Below are 13,729 nucleotides of genomic sequence, written 5' to 3' on the forward strand. Positions count from 1 at the left end.
GCAACTATAAATGCTTGATGAGGTTGTGATATTCTTGGAAACAAATAACAGCATATTCATTTGCTTTAACAAGAAATGGATGAATTTTACAAACGCAATATTACTAGTAACTCCTGTTTTGTGAGAATAGATAAACACAAACTAAAAATAAACATCTCATTAAATATGGTGGAGGAATTAAACATACTTCTGTGCACTAAGAGTGAATCTATCCTGACTTATGTCCTGTAAGGCTATGAGATGGTGTTGGGCCTCTAATTCAATCTGTCTGATAACTGTAATTGATTGTCTGATTGATGGAGAAAACAACACTCAGAAGAATAAAAGTGGCAAAGAATGCATGTAAGCAACAGGAAATTATGTCACGTCAGGACAATCTCATGACCCTGAGTGCAAGCCTTAATGGCAGAGATGTTTATCAAATCAAAAAGCTTCTTCCCCACCGATCAGATTGAACTGAATGGTATCCAAATAACTCCAAAACAAGATTACAAAAGCTTAAGTGCTTTTAAAAATGTCTCACAAAATCAGTCTCTACTATTGCCATAAAATTACAAGAATAGAGTTGCTTCTGTTCCCCAAAAGCTATATGATGTAATCTTTTTCTAGCTCATCTCCACCCCCAACTGGTTCCCACCATCCCACACTCAGAAACATTCCTGTAGGGTCAGAAAGAGGTGCTTTCTGAAGATGAAAGAGAAAATCACAAGAGACACGAGCGTGAGCAAGGAAAAGACTCAATGCCAGAAAAGAGAAGGAGAAAAATAGGAACACCTTTGGCAAGAAACCAAAGAAGGGGGTTGGAGGATGAATTAGACAGGAAGAATTGAAGAAGAAAAAAACAGAGGCAGAACTAAACAGATTGAGCGTTGAAGTTTTCTAAAGCAAGAAAGAAAAAAATACAAGTAAAAAAAAAATGTGCTCACCTTAACACCATGGCCGACATCGTCCAGGACAGTGTAGTCAATGGGCTTCCTGATGTATCTGACTGGTCGCTCCATGTTGGCTGGTGCTATGATCTTGTGAGTCCTTGACGTGTTTTTATTCGTGGTCAGGATCCCAATCTCCCGCCTGGCAACCTTCTCTTTATGGATGTCCACCGTCTGTAAAGCAGTGACGATAAGTAGGCAACGTCATCAAAAGGAATACCGGTAATTAAAAAATACAGATATGTAGTTCATCTTGGACTGCTGGGACTCAATGAACTGAACATAAAGCAGCTTAAGACTGTGTAATTAAATCGAGACATTTTGCTTTTCATTATTGGATTGGTTAAGTTTTTACAGCCACCAAAGAGCAATAATGAATTTGAATGAGGGTCAAATCAGAATATCAGAGTTAATCTGATATATGTGACTCACAGCTGGTCATTTTTAAGTATACCGGTACTTTTCTAACTGTGAGCTAACATTCTCTTGTATCTTTGAAGGTTGATGCAAAGCGGATTCTCAGAGGAATTGTTAAAAAGGAAAAACAAAAACACTCGATAGTTTAAAAAATCATTTATAGTCAAAAGGGGGAAATTAATATTTCATACCAGCCAAAGTTGCTAGAGTATAATTGCTCCCACAGAGATTTCCCCATATAAGAGAAACCCTCAAATTGTTTCTGCTGAATAAGAGACAATATTCATTTTACTAGATAGACTGCCAGAAAACAAGAAGGGTTTAATATGAATTTAAAAACTGAAATGTTTCTGTAATGAATGAAGAAGAAAAAAAATCCACAAACTGCTTATGTACGTATTTAGGAGCAAAGTAATAACTCAACCAGAAGCTCCGACGATTCCTAAATTCATCTCACTTTGTGAGTGTGGGAAGACCGAATCAGTTCATGTGGCTTTTATCATCAGGAAAATTGATTCATTGATCAGATTATTCCAGCGAGTTATTTGAATCGTCATAATGCTCCAACCATGGACTGAAGAGAAGGAGCCGTTTATTAATCAGTCCAAACCCCAAATCTCTTACAGCTCTTTAAGTGCTTTTACAAGAGATCTTAAAAACATGAATGGTTTAGATGGGACCTCCTTCTTTCTCTTGTGCATCCATCCATCCATTTTCTTTACCCGCTTATTCCATTTTGGGTCACGGGGGTCGCCGGTGCCCATGTCCAGCAATCACTGTGCGAGGGGCGGGGTACACCCTGGACGGGTCGCAAGTCCATCACAGGGACACATAGAGACAAACGAGACAAACAACCATTCACTCTCTCACTCACACCTAGGGACAATTTAGAGTTACCAATCAGCCTAACATGCATGTTTTTGGCCTGTGGGAGGAAACTGGAGTACCTGGAGAAAACCCAAGCCTGCATGGAGAGAACATGCAAACTACACCTTGTCACTGAGAGGTAACAGCTCTACCAACTGAGCCACCTTGCCATCTTATGTCCACCCTCAAAAAATGTATTTTTTGAAAAGACTAGCCGATATGAAAATATAATAATTCAATACAAATTTAGTGTAGGTATCAAAATATTAAAGTTTAGTGTTTTGAATTGAATATTTAAATTACACTGTAGTATTTGGAATATACTGAATTGCTTACAATTCATTTATTCACAATATTAGAATCACTGAAAATTAGATTTTCCACAATCTCGGAATAATGCTCAGATTATTCTTGTGAATTTTTATATGGAATTGTGGACTTTGTTTAAAATTAATTTTAGATTAAAAAACATTTTTGTTGTAAACTTCATTTACAATAATCAAATTAACTTTTGGTTTGAATAATAAAAAAACTGAAATACAGTAGTCCCTCACTTATTGTGGGGGTTACGTTTCAATCATCACCGGGATCGGTGAAAGTCTAGAAGTAGGGACGCTATATTTATTTTAGTATTTATATATATTTTACGGCTTTATAAACCCTTCCCACACTCTTGCAATGTTCTTAACAATGTTCAAAACTCTCCAAACGCTCTAAAAGAGCACAACGGAAGAGAGCAGACAGATTTGGGTCGGGTCGTGCTTGATTATTTTAAATAAACAATTCATGCCGCTCATCTAGCTCACTCTGGTATAAGACAGACCCCGCCCCCTCCTTTCGTTTTCCAAGGCTGTTTGTTGCACGCCCACCTGTTTTGTGCGTCTGCTCTGCTGTGACAGCCTCAGAAAGAGAAAGGAGGGGTGGAGGGGTCTGTCATACCCGAGTGAGCCGCACTCAGCCGCTTTTTTTTTTTTACCGATTCACTACTGAGCAGTAGTGATAGGGAAAGACAGACCCCAACTCCTCCTTTCTCTTTGCCTCAGAAAGAGAAAGGAGGGGGTACAATCTTACATTGAAAACGAAATAATGAGTACTCGAAAGTTGAACCACCAAGTATTGAGGGACTACTGTAATGGAAAGTAAAAAGGATTAAATTGACCGAGTTCAAAAGCCAACCATGTTTTACTTCAACAAGTCGTAAAGTCCATTTATACACTTGTGTAAATAATGGAAACACTTATTTGGTGGAGTCATTGCACCGTTTAAAGTAATTTATCAGATTATGTACTGGTGAATTGTTAAGAAGCTGAAACAGTCAACGTTAGAAAAGAGTTTGCCTCTGCTGACAGTTTATTAACTAAAAACTAAAACTTCTATTATATTCAAGTGTAATATATGATCACTGTTTTGCTTTATTCTTATAAACGTTGTTGTGTCTTTGGATGTTATCCATTTTTAACACTGCCATGGGAAGTGAGCAATAAGCCAACATGGGGAAGCAAGTATTTCCAGTCAAATCTAAAAATAAAAAATAAAAAAGTTCACATTCATCCACTAGAAAAACTTCCAAAAAACAGAAATGTTGCCTTTAAAGTGGAAAACCATCTGGTTGAAATCACTCCACAGATTAAAGAACAGGCGGACAAACATCACTGCAGCTGGCAAAAAGGGAAGTGAGAATGCAACATAGTGCGAGTTCACCTCTTCTCTGCAAGGAAAAAAGCTGCAGCTTTAATGGTGCAGGGTGGTTACTCAACAGATGGGTCAAACCGAAACAACTTTTATTAACAAACTTCCTCACTGTGGAAAACTGTGCCCCATCAAGCCTGCATCACAATCCACAGACCAGTTTATGAAGAAAGTGGGTTTGACCTCTTTGAACCAAACCAGTGGAGGACTTTAATCTGAGTGATGGCTGCTTAGAAGCATGGCTCTTCACTCCCAGGAGTGCGCTTTTCTTCAACTGGCACTATAAAAAGGCGTTTACATGAAATCAGTGGTCCAACTGTTTGTGGAAAAGGACTAAACCTTCTGAAAGGCAGATTCACGTGCTCTCAACCAAAGTCATTCAGATTTGAGGCCAGAAGATGATTAGGATTTAAAGGAACTTAATTTCTTTCTTCTTTGAACAAATATTTTACTATACCTACTTTTATTTACAGTTTTTATCATCGCTTTATCTTGCCAAGTCTTAACCAATTTTTTGACGCCTTGTCAAAAAACTGCATGTTCATCTATGTGTTTGGAGTAAGAAAGGAGGACATAAAAGGTCTGTCAAGATCTTTTTGACTGGGGAGATTTTCCCATTTGGGAATACGAGTGAGTCAGCATGGTGACTGCCAAAATCAGAGTTGTTTTGTTGTCAGGAGTAACAAGCACCAAAACATTTGAAATGCATTCATTTCCTTTTTATACAAACCATTTCCAAATGTGACAAAGACACTATGTTATGTTTGAACCTCAACAACTAGCAATTTAGCACTGTGACGTCGATCTCAAACAATACAATAACTCATTTTACCAATCCAGTTAGTCTGGGACTGGGTCATATAAAGAATGCCGGCACTCTCGATCATTGAATAGAAGACGGAGTCTTTCGTCTTCCGTCTTCCGTCTCATGTTGGGATCAGCCAAATTTGATGACTAGTTCATGCCATGACTTTTGTGAGAACAGGTTAAATTCTTCTTCAGCTACTGCAAAATATATTTAAACAGTATTCATTTAGAGGAATCCTAAACATGTCAATAAATTACACTTCCTTGAATGAGGGTCCTGCTGCATGCTCTATAATCTACGTAGATAAATCTAATAAGGTTGAGTCAGGACTTATACGACATTTATGGAGAAAAATAAGTTACTTAAAAACTTTAATGTTTTTCTAACTCAAAATTAAAGTTGGAAGACTAAGGAATATTCATAATATGCAGATAGGTGATTTTTTTTTTTGTCCATCCCAGTATTATAGTTGTTTTCCCCCATTAACTACTACAATTACAATAGAATCAAAAAAGTTGATATTGTTTGGATTTTCTGTTTTATTTACAAAATTCAACATATACAGTAGTCCCTCACTTATCGCAGGGGGGTTACGTTCCCAAAACCCCTGTGATAGGTGAAAATCCATGAAGTAGGGATGTTTTATTTATTTTTGCATCACCGGTATAATTTAAGGCTTTATAAACCCTTCTCACACTTTTGCAATGTTTTGAACTCTTTAAACACTCTAAAACAGCACAGCAAGAGAGAGCATCACTGCTCTTGACTGATGCTACGGTTACTGAGCTAATCTGCGCCCGGGTGCGGAATGGCCATCAGGAGCACCAGGATATTTCCCGGTTCAGGAAATATTTTGAGTTGGCTTGGTTCATGAAAAGGCTTGGATTGGGTCGTGCCGAATTATTTTAAATAAACAATCTATGCTGCTCACTCTGGTATCCACCTCACTGAAGCTCCCACAGCAGCGATGAGGAAATATATACCCCACACTCTGCCCCTCCTTTCTCTTTCTTAGGCTGACAGCCTCAGAAAGAGAAAGGAGAGGGTCACTCGGCAATTACCGAGCAGCCAGTCCACTGGGAAACAAATGTGTACAAGCTTACGTTGCAAACCCGCGAAAGAGTGAGTCTGCGAAAGTCAAACCTCGAAGTATCGAGGGACTACTGTACTGTAAAGCAAAAGTTAAAGACTTTGAAAGTGATTCTATATTGAGATTGATTTTGATTTATTATATGAGACATAACTAAAAATGGGACACTTCTGCAAGTCAAAGTAAAATGAAACAGTTCTCAGGCTAACTCAAAACAATCATTTATAAATAAACTATCAGTAAACTATAATAAGACTACCACACATGTCAAACAGTTACATGGGTTTATTTTATTTAAAAACTAAATGTAATTGAAACATGTATCTTTTCCACTTACAGTCAACAATGACCCCTTGCTGTTTCAAACACACTTTCCAGGAAGAATATGATATTCAGACAACTGCAGAAATCAAGGGGAGGGGGGCAGGTTGGGAGATTTGAGATTCAGAAGACAATCTCTCCTACTTGCATTCATTTGATACAGAACTGTGACGTTGGGTTTTTGAGAAAGGAGGGAAAAATCTTTTCAGCTTTTTTTAGGCTGACAGCAGGAATAATTCCTCAGCAGCTCTGCATAAACGGACAAAAAGGCTGCACAACGAGAACAGCAGGAACAGCAAGGTTTAGCTGGGTACATCAACACAAGTAAAAAGCTGCACTAGACAAACACACCCTACATACCAATGTGTCTGTGGCTCGTCAGGGGAGATAAAATGGTTAATGAAAGAGCTGGAGTGAAAGATGATTGTAAATTTACAGAAAATGTTCCAGTAATCCAGCAGAAAGGCATCTTCTGTGAGTGACACAAATCTAAAGAAAGCTTCTGTGGTTTGTTAGCCAAGAACATGAGGACAAGAAGCATCCTACTGCTGAAAAAGATAAATCAGAGCTTCATGTGATGAAGTAACAAAGGGCGTTTTCAATTCAAAAATACTTTATTAATCCCAAAGGAAAATTAAATGATGTAACTCGTTATCCTCATTTCATTAAGAGACATTATAGATACTGATTGTTGTAGGCAGGAAGGATCTCTTGTAAAGGTTCGTGCTACAGCAGATCCGAAGAAAATGGCTGCAGACGCTATCCGATCCAATCCACCCAGACTCGGCTGGCCTCTCGGTTCCCCCAGGCTGCAAGACCGCCCAAATGCCGTTATCCCAGAGCGATGGCCTCTCCTCCCAGCAGCCTGCTGAGCTCCTCATCACTTCCGGACAACCAGCTGCAGGTGCTGGGGGATGATCCCAGTCCTTCTGCTGTCACGAGCTGTGTATGCTGCCATTTCCAGGATCTTGGCGGTCAGGCACTTGAGCACAGTCGGCAGGGAGACGGAAATGCATCTACAGCGCCTCCTTTTCAACTCATTTGAGAGTTGGGGCTGTAGCTGAAATATTATTTGAGCTTTTGAGATGTTAATCAGCCACTCCCACTTGTAAAATCCACCTTGTCATGGTTATGCATCATAACAAAAACTAAAAAAGTTTTATTAAAAATCCATCCAGCTGCACAGCATCTGATACCAGAGGAAACAATCATCCAAGAAAAGTGAGTTACATCCAGAAAAAGAGGAAATTAAGTTTCCAAAAGCAAAATCTAAAAATGAATGCAACAGAGCTACTCCAACATGCAGCGCAATTCTAGAACACAACTTTCTACATATGAGCAAAGATGAGCTGGTCTGTAAGGCAGCAAAGAATTGGATATTGTACTTGTGTCATAAATTTAGGAGGAAATAAAGGTTTTAAAACATCAACTAAACATTTCTGAACTCTGGCTGAGGCTTAATGTGGACTGAGGACAGTAAGAGGCACAGGCAGGTGAATATGCTAATGGAGACAGTCATAGATGTGGATGTTTTTTGTCGTTGTTGTTGTTGTTTATACTATTAATGAGTTTCACAAGTTTTGTTTACTAATCTGTGATACTTGACACATTAAAGTGGCTTTATTAAGTGCTTCTTCTGTTTAAGACAGAACAATGCTGACTAAATTCCTTTAAGAGGGTATTTTTAAAATAGTCATTTATTCATAATGTTGTTTTTGGATGAATAATAATAAAATGCTGCAAAATACAAAAGCAAATAGCACTAGCAGCTAGCATTTCCAGTGCAGCACGGGGCAATTTCTGTCAAAATATCAATATTTCTGCTGTTATAACCATGTAATCTGAAACAGAGAGCATTGTAATTGGAGATTAGAGTCATCTTAAGATGACATCAGTCCACTTTGGTCATGGGGCACAAATATAAGTTTTTGATGTAATAACACAAACAGAAATTTTTAAATAAATATAGTGCCAAATTTAAAAAATAAATAAAATTATTACCTGTCACAACAAATTTTGGTGGGCGATTAGTTGTCTCAGAAATATTTGCGATAAATAATAATATTGTTTGAAATTTGACAATAATTAGTAATTACTGACAAATTTAAGAAGAAATGTTAGTTAATTTTTTTGTGTAGTAATTTTTTTGACCACTTATAAGAGTGGTCAAAAAAAGGTGAGTGGCAGTATAAGACCGTTTGAACTGAATGATGGATAGTGAGGGAGCGAGCAGCGTCACTAAGAAAAATGGGAAAGAGGCCCCTTGACGTGACATGGGCTGTCTCTCTTTCCTTTTTTGATTCTCAAAATGGCGGACGCTCGGTGTGGTTTGAGCTCTTTAGCATAGCATTTTTCACACAAAGCTTTTAATTTAAAATTTAAAATTAAAAAATTAAAAATCACTAAACAAGTTCTCAGGTTTTTTGGGGGGGTTTTTTTTGCAGAGAAAAACAACTTTTTAGCCGAAGGCATGGGTTTCAACAATGAATTTTGAAACTTGGACAAGACAGAGGTTTCCCCAGAAGTGCTTATTTTCATCTTTTCTGTGTCTTTTCTGTGTCCTTTCATACTGGTCTAATTATTTTTGGAAAAGCCCTTAGAAGAAACACTCCTGCAGCACACAGTCCTACGTTTGAGCCAGTAAACTTTGGTTCTTTGCCTCTGGGCTGCTGGAACATTCTCGTCCTCTGGTTCTCACGACATCCAGCCTCATCGATAAGAGCTGTGCTCTCCAAGACTCCTAAACCCTGCACTGAGCCAAACAGCTGCTGAAGTAGAGCAGATGCCCATTTGTTTCTGACTCTCAGCGGCTTGCTGAACATCTGAAGTCCATCATTAGAGGAGTCAAAGAGCTGTTTAAACCCTTTTGGTTTGTCAGAGCAACACAAAGCATGTTGGAGACACTAACAGAAGTTCCCGTTAGGAGCTCTTAATTTGGCATCACCTAAAATCTGGATTCCTTCAGTAAATCCAACACGTTATGTAATCAGAAGCAGGGGTTGTGTAGAGTTGTGTGAAACTTGTGTAGAGAAAATCTGCACAGCAGGAATGAAACAAATTAAGAGTTAGGACAGCATGCCAAGGTCAGAGCTCTGCTTGCTAACACAGCACATATCAAAACACCTTGGCTGACTTTTACCAATCTCACTTTGGGCTGCAGCCAAAGCAAGCTTCTACCAGAGTCCTAAAAGTTTGCATACAAGCTCAGAACAAGCCTCCATTGCTCTTAGACTTGGAGCCAGGGAATAATAATCACCCCAGTCTGGATACAGACAACTCAAGTGTAAGGAAATAGGTGTTTGAAATAAATCAAGCACAGCGTCTAATAACCCCGTCACACAGGAGGGGGGTGTAATGTTTAGAAGCAGCTGCAGGGGGTTACGAAGTGGGAAAGAATGGTGATGATGGTAATGATGATCAACTGCAGCTTGAAGGTGACGAAGGAGGAAGTGGAGGAAGTAAATAATGAGCTGAGGAGCAGTAATTTAATGAACAACCTGCCGCCAGTCATTTTACACCCAACTCACCCCCTTCGTTTAGCTATACTGGACAGATGGAGTATGTGTGTGCAACGATGTTTCCTCTGACATTTTTCACAAATAATTCACAGGGATTATAAAACTGCTCATTTATTCATACAGTCTATATTCTCTCACAGTATTATAAAAAAATAAGTGCCTGTCTTGGTGGGAAACTGAATAAACCAGGCAGCTCTCATGATAATGTCAAGGCCACCATTAACTTTGTTACAAGTGTTTCTGGGTCATGGGTTGATTTCAAATCCTATCTCAATGTCGATATACGCTAAAAGAAAATCGCAAATTTGAACAGATTTCTCTCTAGGCAGCTACAAGTAATTGGTTTTCAGGCTAAACAATATTGTTTTGAGCTTTTTTGCAGCTATAAAATGTAAAAGTGGGATTTCAATTTGGCCAATATGCAGTATGTTAACTTCAACCTTTGTTTTAGCATTTACTACGTTTAAAAATAAAATGTTTCAGGCAAATTAGGTTTGTAAGCTTGTACCATTTGCTAATTTTTTGGGGTTTAATGTAATTTTAAGCTAAACTTTTTTTGATGCTTGGATGATAAATTGTTAACTTGGGGTATTAAAATTGTATTTAAACATTTTTTTTTTTAAATTTTACAGGTTTTCCTATTAGATAAACTAATTAAAAAGCTATTGTCAAGTTCAATCAAATTTGAAAAATGTTCCCACTGCACAAAAGCTTCCCACACTAGATCTAATGTTGCAACACAAAGCATAACTTAACAAGTAAACTACCACTGCCTTGAAGCAAATGAGCTCACAAAGATCCAATCATAAAAGATATTTTACTTTAGAAACAGGCAGACAAAAGTCATGTTGAATATCTTGTCCTCAGGAAGTGGGAGAAACCAAAGAGAGGCAGGAGGGAGACCAAAATACGCACCGAGCAGAGGAATCTGCAGGAAACACAAGGAGCAGACACACACTCTCACAAGAAGCTGTAATGCTCCATATCCTGTTTGGGCAAGTGCCATTCTTCCTCAGGAGGAGGTCAAAAAGTTGCTTCTGCAGCAAACACATGCAGCTTTAACAAGCAGTATGTGTTTTTATCATTGCTCTGTAGAGAAGTGCAACTGTACGTCCCATGGAAGCAAACTGAAATGAGCTCATAAAGACAAAATAAATCAAACTCTGCTGCATTTATCACAGCTGATCCCGTAAGAACATTGTGCAACCATGAATCTCGTGGCTGTGGGAACAAACTGGTGGTGTTCAGATTAGTGTGTGTGTGTGTGTGTGTGTGTGTGTGTGTGTGTGTGTGTGTGTGTGAGAGAGAGAGAGAGATTGTGTGTGTCAGCTGTTTTCAGCATCCAGCCTGTTCATCCCTCTGGCCACTGGGTTCATCATGAACAAGGGCCAGATCCAAATCAATTGATTTACATCACAGTATAGACATCAGTACTGGTAAAAATAAATACATAAAACAAACACAATGAGTTGTGTGAGATATTATAGACAAAGTCATTAATGGTAAATGGACTGTACTTATATAGCACCTGTCTACCTTATCAAGCTACTCAAACACTTGTTTGATTTGATGTCACTCAATTTTTCAGTTAGAATAATAAAAAGTGTCACTTTGTAGAAGAAAGTTGGACTAATTTAAAAGTAATACTGTTTATTCAAATTCTATTTACTTAAACAAATTGTTAAAAAAAATCAAGTTCATATTTCTTTCCAAAGTCTTAATAAGGATGTTGTATTGTCTCACAGGAACATTTGACAAACACGAGGGATGTACTGCAAAGTGAGATTAATAATTTATCCAGCTGTGCTGAGCAGAAAGTGAGTTTTACAAATGAACACTAACTGAACCTGATTCTTGAACAGCTGAACTCACAACCTGCTCTGGATCAGTTTAAACTCGTTGAATGTTTTTATTATTTTATGCCTCATAGTAAAAGCAGACTAAAGCTACATTTATATCTCAGTTTAAAAAAAAGTGTAAATAACCTAAATGTCACATTGTCAAAAACCTGACCTTAAAAACGTTGTTGCTTTTATCTTGAACAAGATGTAGCAGTTATAAGTTAATTAAACTGTTGGGATATTATTCATCCGATTTAACCCATCCATCCATCCATTATCTTTACCCGCTTATTCCATTGTGGGTCACGGGGGTCGCTGGTGCCCATGTCCAACAATCACTGTGCGAGGGGCGGGGTACACCCTGGACAGGTCTCCAGTCCATCACAGGGACACAGAGACAAACGAGACAAACAACCATTCACTCTCTCACTCACACCTAGGGACAATTTAGAGTTACCAATCAGCCTAACATGCATGTTTTTTTGGGTCTGTGGGAGGAAACCGGAGTACCCGGAGAAAACCCACGCATGCACGGAGAGAACATGCAAACTCCACCCAGAAAAGCCCCTGGACCGGGGTTTGAACCAAGGACCTGCTCGCTGAGAGGCAGCAGCTCTACCAGTTGTGCCACCGTGCTGCCCGTCCGATTTAACCACAAAACAATATGCATTAATTTTTTCCCCTCACCCAATATATAAAACAGCTGACTTATTGCCCAGTGGGTTTCATCTTAAAATGAAACCATTTTACCATTTTTTTAATATTCACAATGTGCATGGATCTAATGATAAAATGTCAAACCTTTATTTCCCAATTTGTGTCAATAAAAGAAATGGCAAAATTGTAGACTGTACTTTATAGGTTATCAGAACAGTAAAAGAAGCACATGCTGAATCAGCAGTATACGTTTTTAAATTTGGTTCAGATTTGCAGAAGTCAGGCAAACTGCTAATATTGGTTTTACCAGAATCTTAAAAAAAAACAGTCTGCATTTATGTAATCAGAAAACATTCAATAATACAAGATTAATGTTTATTATTTGTCAATTAATGATTTGCGCATTGTAAGACAAAACCAGAATAATAATAATAACAATGTCATCACAGTATGTTTCCATACAATGGTGAAATTGGTCTCTGCATTTAACCCATCCACCACCAGGTGGTGCAGTGGGCGGCTATTAAGGGCACCTGGGGGGCATTTTGGGGATGAGGTGTGCTGCCCAGAGACACCACCTGATATCCAGTGACTGGGGATCGAACCTCGGACTTTCGGGTCCCAAGCCGGCTGCCCTGCCTCTACACCATCTCGGTCCCCAGGAGATTGAGCATTGTTAATTCAAAAATGCTTTGCTCCTTTCTAAAAATAGCCATTTATCAATTATTTGTACAAATAATGCTGCTGCTATCGTTCGTCCTGATCCATCAGTATAACTACCAAAAAAAGTTCAACTTTTTTTACAAAAAAAAAAGTGTCGAATGGAGAATAAAAAGGCACATTTTACATAAACATGCACATGAAGTTAAAAATAAGTGCTCGCCTCTCAGAATAGTTTTAGGTTTTTGTTAAGCCAGCTGTGTTGAACTCTTTCAGTTAACGGAGTCTGAGTCAGTTTCTTTCCTTCACTGACCAGCCGTCGTGAGTCAATGTTCCACCAGACAATTTACTAAAACTTGAGGGGGATTTCCTCAAAGGAGTCATGGCCACGTGCACACAGGACAGTTTCACCCACAGCTCAGTGAATGAGTGGTACAAGTTACTTTAATGTTTCAGTTTTTATTCACAATTTGCCATTAGTCTATCGATGTTGTCATCTCTAGAAAAAGCATGCTTAACACTTAAAATACACTCATTTGTACCAAAACTTAGTTTGTTTTGCATTTAGTTTACACTTGAGATGGTCCCACTTTCAGTGAACGTTCAGCATTAAAAACAAAACTATCTTTGATGTGTAACAATGGGTCATGTTTGGTAATAATGACAGTTATCTTAAAAATGAAAACACATTTAAATGTTCAAAAATAATGTCATCTATCAAAGTTCATGCTCAATAATCCAGGTAAAAAAAATCCAACAAATTCAACAATGTTCAGTCAGGTCATCTGGATGGTTTCTTAAAGTTTGCTGAGACGTAGAATGAATGAATGAATAACGTACACAGCTGATTCAGAGATAAGTACTTCTACTGTTCTGATAACGTATAAAGTACAGGCTGGTACAGTTGGTTTAGATGAAGTCCTTCATCCAAA

At 38.3% G+C, this 13,729-nt stretch overlaps 1 protein-coding gene across 9 annotated transcripts in view; it reads right to left on the minus strand.

The window, feature by feature from the left end:
- The window catches only part of abi1a (abl-interactor 1a), a 60,828-nt gene that overhangs the window by 25,881 nt on the left and 21,218 nt on the right, over window positions 1–13,729 (minus strand). For all 9 annotated transcript variants that reach the window (XM_037693870.1, XM_037693869.1, XM_037693865.1 and 6 more), the window contains exon 3: window positions 927–1,103. In XM_037693870.1, the coding sequence (XP_037549798.1) occupies window positions 927–1,103 (177 nt within the window). The remainder of the gene's footprint in view (window positions 1–926; window positions 1,104–13,729) is intronic.

The sequence above is a fragment of the Nematolebias whitei genome, chromosome 20 (assembly GCF_014905685.2).
Source record: "Nematolebias whitei isolate Nwh7 chromosome 20, NemWhi1, whole genome shotgun sequence".
Taxonomy (NCBI): domain Eukaryota; kingdom Metazoa; phylum Chordata; class Actinopteri; order Cyprinodontiformes; family Rivulidae; genus Nematolebias; species Nematolebias whitei.